We start from the raw sequence: 11,284 nt of genomic DNA on the forward strand, positions 1-11,284 counted from the left end.
TCAGTTCCTCCCTGCCCACTATGGGAGGTCAGGAATCCCATCCAGAGAGACTGAAAGCAGATTTAACTCTTCCCTGGAAGGGGAAATGAGCATGTCCCTCTCATTGATGTGTTTTTTAAGGGGTTTACAGTGCCAGTAAACCAGTCAAATTCCAAGATTTACAATTAGTCTCCCCCCAATGCCAGACTATTCAATACAAGTCTTTGCAAGCTGTGTGTAGTTGCACAAGAGCAGCCACAAAAATACCTGCTGATAGTCAAATAAAGAAACAAAAATAAAAATATGTGATCCAAGAACAGGTTTATTGCTCTTTTGGACAAGCGGTACAAAAACTGAAGTTTCAGGAATGGTAAAAAAATTTGTTCATCTAAAAGAAATTTTGTAACATAAATTAACAATGGAATGATGCAGTAATTAAAGGATCCAAGAAGGAGCAATAAAATTTTTGCTGGATAATGCGTAGATTTCCCCAGGCCTTCAACTTAAAACCGAAATAAACTTATTTTCTTTTAAAACAAAAATAAAGCCAAACAAATTAATTCTGAGTAAGGAGAAGGCCACAAAATAAACAGGCTAGTCAGATCAAGGCAGAAGTCGGGTTGTCGAATGATTTAAGCTTCCTGCTCTCCCTCCTCTTCTTCCTCATCAAATTCACCCTCCTCTTCAGCAGTGGCATCCTGGTACTGTTGGTATTCAGAGACCAAGTCATTCATGTTGGATTCAGCCTCAGTGAATTCCATCTCATCCATACCCTCACCAGTGTACCAATGGAGGAAAGCCTTACGACGGAACATAGCAGTGAATTGCTCAGACACACGCTTGAAAAGTTCCTGGATGGCGGTGCTGTTTCCAATGAAGGTAGAGCTCATCTATAAAAATAAATAATGCAAAAAATATGGTCACAGGCATATCAAAATTGATCCAAATGAAATGCACTAACAAACAGACTAGACCAAGCAAGATGCAATTTGAGAAAGCAATTCTTTGTCCACTGCCACTGTACCCTCTACAAGAGATTTTATCAAAATCACAGCATAAATATAAAAACAGGCCTGTAAAACCTGTCAAATTGTTGGAGATCAACCCTGGGACCTTACGGTCAAAATGAAAAGCTTAAACCACTCAGATACCAAAAACCACAAGACAAATACTAATTCATATATATAATATGATCTTGCAGATTTGGATATCCAAATTGACTACAAATGTGCCACTAGATGCTCACTCACCTTGAGACCACGAGGAGGAATGTCACAGACAGCTGTCTTGACGTTGTTGGGGATCCATTCAACAAAGTAGGATGAGTTCTTGTTCTGGACGTTGAGCATCTGTTCATCAACTTCCTTCATGGACATACGGCCACGGAACATGGCAGCAACTGTGAGGTAACGTCCGTGACGTGGGTCACAAGCAGCCATCATGTTCTTGGCATCAAACATCTGTTGTGTGAGCTCGGGAACAGTCAAGGCTCTGAAAATGGATAAATATAAAAGGAAAAATGGTAAAACCCGCCTTCAGAGCATACATCTGAACCCCAAAAAAGAAACGTAAAAAATCCTGTACCACGGACAAATACACGAGCCAACAGAATCCTCTATAATTTGGGAAGTATCCAATCATGAGATATGGAAAGCATCTCTAACATCACAAATTCAAACAGACAGAGGTAGTCTGCTCCTTCAAAAAGAAAAGACCTAGAATACACGCAGCACACAATCAATGTTGAGTCTTCTCATAAGCCAGAACTAATTCCAAAAACACAAAACTACCCAATACACCCTAAATATATGATGCTGATACAGAAAAGAAACAGCTGCTAAATAAAATTTTTAAAAACGCAATTACGTACCTGTATTGCTGGCTTCCACGGGAGGTGAGGGGAGCGAAACCTGGCATGAAGAAGTGAAGACGGGGGAAGGGCACCATGTTGACAGCCAATTTCCTCAAATCAGCATTCAATTGACCAGGGAATCGGAGGCAGGTGGTGACACCAGACATGGTGGCAGAGACCAGATGGTTCAAATCACCGTATGTGGGGGTGGTAAGTTTGAGGGTTCTAAAGCAGATATCGTACAAGGCCTCATTGTCAATACAGTAGGTCTCATCTGTGTTTTCTACAAGTTGGTGGACGGAGAGGGTAGCATTGTATGGTTCAACAACTGTGTCTGATACCTGGAATAGAGAATGATCAGAACTGTTAAAACTTCATGTATTTTGTAACATTAAAAAAGACCAAAAACAAGATTCAAGCAAAAATGTAAAATCTCATCAAGGACAAATTGCACTATTATTCAATACACCAATGCAACAGGATTCACCAGCAAAGCAAATGGCTTTATAATGCCCAGTAGCTTTCATAAAAAAAAGGAAAGATTTTGGTGTCTTTCTCTTAACTTTCAATGAATTCAACTTCCATTTCATTACATGCTATTGCCAATGTAGCAATTTAAAGTATGGATCTATTCAAATCTAGAAGATTTATAGTTGTAATCTAGGCTACAGAGATGAACCTATTGGAACTAATCCAATCGTATATCTCACCTTGGGGGAGGGGACAACGGAGAATGTGTTCATGATTCTGTCGGGGTATTCTTCACGGATTTTGGAGATAAGGAGGGTTCCCATGCCAGAGCCGGTACCACCACCAAGGGAGTGTGTGAGTTGGAAACCTGGATGAATAACACAATATAATTTATCAGAATTTTCAAATTTCTTGGGGAAGAATCAAGAGACAGAAATTTGAACAATGTAAATCAGACCAGCCTATTGCTCTGAAAAAATGCAGAACTAGGTACTGAATTCTTCACCCCCAACTCCCAATCGATAAAACTTTTTATAAAGACAGCATAATCTAATCATGCTAACAATTGTTGGGACTAAAAATTACAATACCACTAGATTAACCCCGCCCCCTGCCCAAAAATTAAAATTTCAAAAAAAGTCTCACCCCCAAAATGAACACGGCTAAAAATAGGGTAAATATTCACCTTGCAGACAATCGCATCCTTCAGCTTCTTTCCTTACAACATCCAAGACTGAGTCAACGAGCTCAGCTCCCTCTGTGTAGTGGCCTTTGGCCCAGTTGTTACCAGCTCCAGACTGTCCAAAAACAAAGTTGTCTGGGCGGAAGATTTGTCCAAAGGGACCTGAGCGAACACTGTCCATGGTACCGGGTTCCAAGTCAACCAAGACTGCACGGGGGACGTATTTGCCACCAGTTGCCTCATTGTAGTAGACATTGATACGTTCCAACTGAAGATCAGAATCTCCGTGGTATGTGCCGGTTGGGTCAATGCCGTGTTCGTCTGAGATCACCTCCCAGAACTGTAAATAGAAATTATATACCAATTAAGACAATGTTTCAGTCTAAATATTAAAAAGGCCACTCCTACGGACGGAATATGAAACTATCTGGCTGGTAGAAACAAAACAAAAATAGATATCAAATTCATCCATTGCCATGGTTAAATAGGGTAGGTTGACCCTACCCTAACCTACTGTATGAATTTCACTAGAGAAAGACAAAGCAGAAAAATAGCCATCAAAGTTGTTTTGTACAGCATCTGTCATTGAATTGACTTATACAGTTAATACTATTACTATTAATAACCAAACTACTAATAAAAATAAGGGAAAAATAATTTTAAGTAAGGGGAGGCCTTCCGAAAGCTCCTACATCCCCAGTATTCTTTTTTTTTATATAATGTTCTAGTGGGGGTTTTGGGAGGGGAAGACTTTTTAAAAAGTCCCCCCCCCCCCCAAACCCCCTACTAGAACACTAAAAAAGGAGTACTGGGGATGTAGGAGCTTTCGGAAGGTCTAGGCAAGGAGGTAGGGAGTTCAGTTGCTCGGGATAACTTCTGCACCTAAGTAGGGCCCTACACCTATTGAAAGGCAAATTTAAATTTAAAATTAAGGACATAAATGTCTAGACTTAGATCGGACGACCTACTTTGTTCCCAATTCGAATTCCGGGATCTAAATCTAAACTAAACGTTCAACTTCAACCACCTGCCTGCCACTACCAAGATCCCGCCAGTTCGATATCAAAAACAATTCATAATTACTACTAAGCTTAAGAGTTGTAATACCAGAGCGAAAGCAAGCGGCTATGCAATAGACGCGTCTCGCTCCAACCGGTAGATACTCGAGTATTAAAAATGCAATGTTAAAGCTATTACCCCCTGGGCAAAGACAAGAGCCACAGGGAGTGACCGAGTGACTCACTTCTTGTCCTCAAATTTGGGACACGGAAGACATTGTCAAGGTGAAAGCAGCCAATCACATCATCGCTTTCGCGAACTCAAAAACGAGGTCACATTCCACGCCCAGGGTTGCCAGTTTGGCATTTTAAATGCCAGATTCCAAAAATCTGGCATTTTTGAAAACCGTTTGGCATTAGAAAAATCATTTGGCATTTGGCATTTTCATTTGGCATTTTCTTTTCTTGTATATTATACTTCAAATGACACCTTTTCTCAACCGTGGTGTAGTGGTTTAGCACTCCACTTAGTAGTCAGTAGGTAAAAAATTACCCCAACAGGAAATTAAGTATAATTCAAAAAAAAAAAAAAGAAAAGAAAAGAAAAGAAAACACGCAAGCCACCAGGATATGATAGTAAATTGTCTATCAAAAGTGAGTAGTTTTCTTTGTGGGATGGGAGTCAACAGACTTTGGCATTTTTTGGAGTGTTTTGGCATTTTTTGAGTCTTCCACTGGCATTTTGTTGAAAAATAATCTGACAACCCTTTCCACGCCACCGGCTAAATAAGATGGCGGCGAAATTTCTATTGAATATTTCAGAACTAAGAACCCTCTTTAAATTGCAATGAAAAGAATGACCATAAAACATTCGAAATATTTTTAATGGATATATACACGTAATCGAACTACTCCATACCAGTAATGATTTCTTTCAGCGAATATTATTATTATCCAAAGGCAAAGGTTCCCAACTCACTTCCAGAGTTCCAGCACTTGAGTGAGGGAACTGAAACAATCTTTTCACAAAACTGTAAAATCCAGCACAAATAATGATTAATTTAAAACACTTACCTTGGCACCAATTTGGTTGCCGCACTGTCCAGCTTGCAAGTGAACGATCTCACGCATTTTGATGTGTAGTGTCTAGTGTGGTTGCGTGGTAAGAAAAAATGAACAACGGTTTTCTCCGAGTTGATAGCCTGGGAAATGAAGTAAAAAGGATGGCGCGGTCAATAAATATTAGATCCCATTTTACCCACAATGCACTGCGATGTTGTCAGAAAAACAGTGGTTTCCACGGACAACTGTGTGGCGTCGCGGGCTGACTGAGCGGGAATCACCGCGATGAGGACAAGCGGGAGTGAACCGGTTCAATCGAGGTGGTTGTTTCAGTCTCTCCATGTCCTCAAAACTCCCCCTCGTCTTCCCTTCCCGCTTTTTTTTCTTTTCATTCCCCCCCCCCCCCCTGGTTTCCTTGTTGGTCCAGGGAGGTCTTCTTCTTCTTCTTCTTCTTCTTCTTCTTCTTTTCTTCTTCTTCTTCTTCTTCTTCTTCTTCTTTTCTTCAATAATTTATTATTATTATTATTATTATTATTATTATTATTATTATTATTATATTATTATTATTATTATTATTATTATTATTATTATTATTATTATTATTATTATTATTATATTATATTATTCATTATTATTATTATTATTATTATTATTATTATTATTATTATTGTTATCATCATCATCATTATTATTATTATTATATCGTATTAATAGCATCATTATTATTAGATATTGTTATATTATTATTATTATTATTATTATTATATTATTATTATTATTATTATTATTATTATTATTATTATTATTACATTATTATTATTATTATTATTATTATTATTATTATTATTATTATTATTAATTATTATTATTAAGAGCCAATGGGTTATTAAAAGGCCCAACTAAAGTCAACTTTTGTGATTGACCTTATGACCTAAAAACTGGTTTAAACTACATTCTAACTACATTTTAGGCTACATCAATTATTTTAGGCAAATAAAGCTTTTATATAAACTATATCCGACTCAGCGTGCTTACTGAGCTTTACGAGGGGTCCATAGCTAACAGCAACTTGCAATACTAAATATTCAGGGCGAGACGTGACGCCTGTTAGGCGATATAACATTTCATTTCGACAGAGATAAAGCTGTTTACTGCCAGGTACTCATTTTATACCTGAGTACGATGAGAGAATGTGAGTAAAGAGCCATTACCAAGGACACTACAATGCTCCACTCAGAGCGGAACTCGAACCCTGGGCCTTCCGGTCCGAAAGCGAGTGTCATACCACAAGACCAGTTAGCCACACACAGGTATAGCCGGAAAAGGTTTAATACCTGCAATTTCTCGACTGGCCTACCTCATCCCTCTCCAAAAAGTGACTCATTGATGGCAGTTGATGAAGAGGAATCTATTTTAAGACACGAGTCACCGCTTCGCTTCTATCAACATTAGAAGCTGAGTTGGCCAAATTCATGATAAAATATTATTATGAATTGTAAATTCCTGCAAGACATTACTAAACAGAAAAATTGACTTTGGCCATTATTTGGGGCATCAAATCTAGTCGATGGACCTAGTGGATCCTAGTGTCAGGCTATAAGTTAATAATAATGCTAAACGTATAAGATAATGCCGGTAATAGTCGTCACCGAGTGGAGACACTGCACAATCTATCCAACGGGTGTCCTTTATCAGGCTAAATGTAATCAATTAATCATCTCCAAGTTTGTGTTTATCGGTGTACATTCACCTCTTATGAATAAATAGATAACAATAATATGGATCCACCGTATATGAATGCTAACGGGTGTGCATTCATACATTGGTCGAATATTTGATCCATCATCAAAGTAATGAATGCATAATTTAACTTTATCAATAGGAAACAAAAAAGTATAATGTAAAAAAAAAAAATGGTTCCAATCTCACTGGAAGTGTAAATTCACTCTTCAGAGGATTGGATACATATCTTGTATAATTGATCTTCTGGTTTCTGGTCGTCAAGAAATATCCTCGATCCTCGCTTTTTTACGTCCCCGAATCATAATAATATGCTTATGCAACCTGCTACTAAAATATTTATGTCACCTTACGATTCGATATGCAACCTATTCATTTCGATGGGCTGGTTACATACACACTTCCAAAGATTTTGGAACCGGAAAAATAGGTGTACCATCACGACTTTTCTGCCCAATTGAACATTTGTTTTTTAATCTGTTTATTTGTTTATTTGTGTTGTTTGTTTATTTTTAGCAAAGGAATGTTAATGATACTTGTGTCCATATCAATGCAGCCATTATCAATTGTGACTCGTCGTCTCAAAACGGTATTACGTCGGGTGATGAAGATGGATAAAAGTGAATTTATTGCCTATAAAAATGAAACTTTGGTAATAAAATATGTGCATAATTAAGAATGATATATATCCAGGCCACCTTTTCTACAATTTGTTCACTCATTCTCTCTAAATTTCCAATTTACTCTATTCATTTATACCTCCCCCCCCCTCCCCCCGTCCTCCACCTCCGCCTCCTACTCCTACTCTTCTTCCTATCAATTCTCTTACGCCTCCTTCTCCTCCTTCTCCTCCTCCTCCTCCTCCTCCTCCTCCTCCTCCTCCTCCTCCTCTTCTCTTCTTCTTCTTCTTCTTCTTCTTTTCTTCTTCTTCTCTCTTCTTCTTCTTCTTCTTCTTCTTCTTCTTCTCTTCTCTCTTCTCTTCTTCTTCTCTCTTCTCTCTCCTCTCTCTCTCTCCTCCTCCTCCTCCTCCTCCTCCTCCTCCTCCTCCTCCTTCTCCTCCTCTTTCTCCCATGGACTCTCTCGTGCTTTTTCTTTATTATATTAACTTTTCTAAATTCTATCACGACCAAAAACTTAATCTGCTGGTTTTGTAATTGCTGATCTCATCGCCGTCATTGTGGTGTTTGTTGTTGTTGTTGTTGCCGCTGCTGATTATGATGTTGTTATTGTTGTTGTTGTTGTTGTTGCTGCTGCTGCTGCTGCTGCTGTTGTTGTTGTTGTTGCTGCTGCTACTGTTGTTGTAGCTAAGTTGATAATTATAACAATCTAATGAATCCTTTTCCTCCAATGATATTGATCTACCGCAATCTTTACGAGTGTTTGATAACATTCCATTATAACAACTCTCTTGGCCTATGAGTTGTTTACCCGTAACCAAGGGCGCCATGACAGTAAGCACACAATAGAAAGAGCTGTGCTTTTAATGTGTTGTGACAACAGCTGACAACCCCTTCACCCTTCTTACCATTTCCCACAGAAAAGCTTACATGGAGACAATGTTTGATCAGTGGCGTGTCTGCATAGAGATCGATTGGGGCTATTGGGGGGAGGCACTTATGTTTATTCAGACACAGAAATGGTTCAATGAACATTTATCGATCTATCGATCTTGCATTCCGATAGACAAGATCAAACCGGATATTCGCGCCTTTTAGAATTCTGATCGGTTCTTGTTCCCCGCTCCAAAAAATGACATGTCACCCGAATGTTGATTAATGCCAATAAATTAATTTGAACTCAAAGAAGAGAGGAATTAAAGGGGAACATAAAATGTGTTTGCATACACTTGGGTATGTATAATAGTTTCGGGAGTTGGAATATCACTGTTAATATGCATTAGAATGCATTTTATAAGGTATAAATTCTTTGGTCTAGCGGTAAATGACTTACAGCTTTGGTTGCCTAGTTGCATTTATAGTCTTTATACTAAAATTATTATTTTGATAAACAACCATTTTGCCCAGAATCATTCGCTTATCAGCCAATTGATAATAGTCTACATACCATTCCAATCATTATTAACCAGAAACTAATAAATAAATATATAGGAAGATCGATAAATAAATGAATAAATAAATAAATAGATAAACAAACAAACAAACAAATAGATAAATAAAGAAAGAAATAAATAATAAATTAATAAATAAAACTAACAAACATAAATTAAAAAGAAAACAAAACCAAAACCAAAAATTCACAGCTTGTCCAAAAGTCTATACCCTGAAATTTGATGAAAACAAACATTGGTATAATTTACAAGTTTTAGGACATATGAAAGATGACTATATCTATCCTCGTGCAGAATGTTTGAAACTTTAAAGTCGGGGATTGTCTAAATCGATAGATATTTGAAATATTAATATTCTGGCCAAAATAAAAAGAATTGTATTTCATGTAGCACGTGTTAAATTACAAATACTTTTTTTTTATTCATTCTAATCTTGTGTAACCTGTTGCTTTTTAAAATTTCATTTCTATTTCTTTTGCTTTCTATTTCCTCTACCTTTCCCCCTTCTTTTTCTTTCTTTCCTTTTTTTCTTTCTTTTCTTTCCTTTCCTTTTTTATCTCTTTCTTTTCGTTTTTTTTTTTTTTGGGGGGGGGGGGGGGGGGGGTTAGTTTTGTTTTAAATGATCAACGCAACAAACCAATAAAATAATATTCAGGAAAATGGTTTTTAATCAAACCTGTAATTGCCTTCGTTACAACTATACTCTTCAACAGTCGTAACGTCACTTCCTTCCTAATGACGCACGGTAACTTAGTAACACTGGCTTTAAACTATCGGAACAATGGCGGACGCCCGTATGAAATATTTCTCCGGCGAGCAAAAAAGCGTTTCCAGAGGAAAAAAAACCCACATAAATTTGATCATGTTTTGACTTTTACACATTCTGATCACAAGGCATATGAAAAGGGAATGAAAAGTTCTAGCCAGCATGAAGAATAAAAAGTAACGATTTTCTTCGTTTAGAAAAAAGATGGCCGCCATTGCCGGGCGGCGTGACATCGGACTATTGAATCGTATTGGACACCACCCTCCATGGTGGCCATTTCCGGCCCCGCCCGATATTGCAAGCTTTCAATTTTCAAGTCGTAAACTCATTTTTACAACTAATGATAACATATCTTTTGTATAATATCGTATTTCTTTTATATTTCGAGAAAAATAAAAATAAACGTTAAGTTCAGGACACGGAAGATAATGTAATATTATGTGGTGCAGAATAAAGTGTTGCATTTATATCGTGCACATCTTTTTATAGGCTACGGTTCGATCCGTAGAGGAAAGGGTTCAAAATTCAAATTTCTAGTCAGCTTGCAAAGACAGAACATGAATCAAAACATAGGATTTCCAATGAGAACAAGTTAGATACCTGGCTTATCAAAAACATAAAGCATCAAAATCCAATTTGTAACGGTACATAATTTTGCTCAAATAATCAACATTGATAAGAATTATTTTTTAATGAATACAATAAAGTATCGTTCTCATTTCCGACAAGGCATATTTCAACATTTCTCATTGAGTGTAATAATTAGTTATCACACATTGACATTGTCGTTATATTATCGCTCCTAGAAGCTTCTATAAAATGCTCGTCTTTTAGATACAATCCCAAACGATTTGCCCTCAATCTCTTTAATCGAACTTGAGGAGGTCAAGTCGTGTAGTCTCATTAGTGGAACTTGAGGTATGTACTGTTCGGAGCTCAGTTGTTCTCAATTTCACAACTATTCCATTACTGAAATTTGAATGGTCAAAGATTCCAGCAACCGATCTAGAGACATGAGTTGTGCTATTCCAACGAAAGCCTTTGAAGATGACTGTTTGGAAAGTGGCAAAATGGGGGTTTCAACTCTAAAACTTGTAAAAGATATCTAGGTAGCTGCTAAGAGTTGAACGTTTCTGGTCAAGACAGGTTATCAAGGAAGAAATAAGGCCCGGTGAGGTCCTGATAATTAATCATTGTGATTATCAACTTTTTGTCCTCAGGTCGGGGAGGCATTTCTGGTACACTTTATTCGCTTTTGGCAATCATAATAAATATCGACTGTTCACGTAGTAGTAGGAGTAGTAGTAGTAGTAGTAGTAGTAGTAGTAGTAGTAGTAGTAGTAGTAGTAGTAGTAGTAGTAGTAGTAGTAGTAGTATGTAGTAGATAGTAGTAGATAGAGAAGAAGAAAGAAGAAGAAGAAAGAAGAAGAAGAAGAAGAAGAAGAAGAAGAAGAAGAAGAAGAAGAAGAAGAAGAAAAGAAGAAGAAGAAGAAGAAGAGAGAAGAAGAAGAAGAAGAAGAGAAGGAGGAGGAGGAGGAGGAGGAGGAGGAGGAGGAGGAGGAGGAGGAGGAGGATCCCGACGACAACGATGGTGACGCTACAACGACGACGAGGAGGAGGAGGAGGAGGAAGAAGAAGAAGAATGAGAAGATAATGTTGCTGTCTT

At 37.5% G+C, this 11,284-nt stretch overlaps 1 protein-coding gene across 1 annotated transcript; it reads right to left on the reverse strand.

The window, feature by feature from the left end:
- Positions 1-283: 283 nt before the first annotated feature.
- Positions 284-5,413, reverse strand: LOC144970943 (tubulin beta-4 chain). The gene is made up of 6 exons (XM_078911148.1): positions 5,057-5,413; positions 2,988-3,324; positions 2,542-2,669; positions 1,850-2,172; positions 1,230-1,470; positions 284-869 (listed from the first exon to the last, which is right to left on the reverse strand). Exons 1-6 carry the CDS (start codon positions 5,111-5,113, stop codon positions 612-614), a joined length of 1,344 nt encoding a protein of 447 aa, XP_078767274.1. The 5' UTR covers positions 5,114-5,413; the 3' UTR covers positions 284-611.
- Between the last annotated feature and the right edge of the window lie 5,871 nt (positions 5,414-11,284).

This window comes from Berghia stephanieae, chromosome 4 (assembly GCF_034508935.2).
Source record: "Berghia stephanieae isolate SIO BIC M18660-M18661 chromosome 4, UCSD_Bste_1.3, whole genome shotgun sequence".
Taxonomy (NCBI): domain Eukaryota; kingdom Metazoa; phylum Mollusca; class Gastropoda; order Nudibranchia; family Aeolidiidae; genus Berghia; species Berghia stephanieae.

Coding starts and splice junctions, on each gene's coding strand:
- LOC144970943 (XM_078911148.1), bottom strand. CDS start 5,113: ATGCGTGAGATCGTTCACTTGCAAGCTGGACAGTGCGGCAACCAAATT. Junction 2,670..2,987: donor AGGATGCGATTGTCTGCAAG/GTGAATATTTAC, acceptor TTATTCATCCAG/GTTTCCAACTCACACACTCC. Junction 1,471..1,849: donor CGTGGAAGCCAGCAATACAG/GTACGTAATTGC, acceptor ATCCATTTTCAG/AGCCTTGACTGTTCCCGAGC.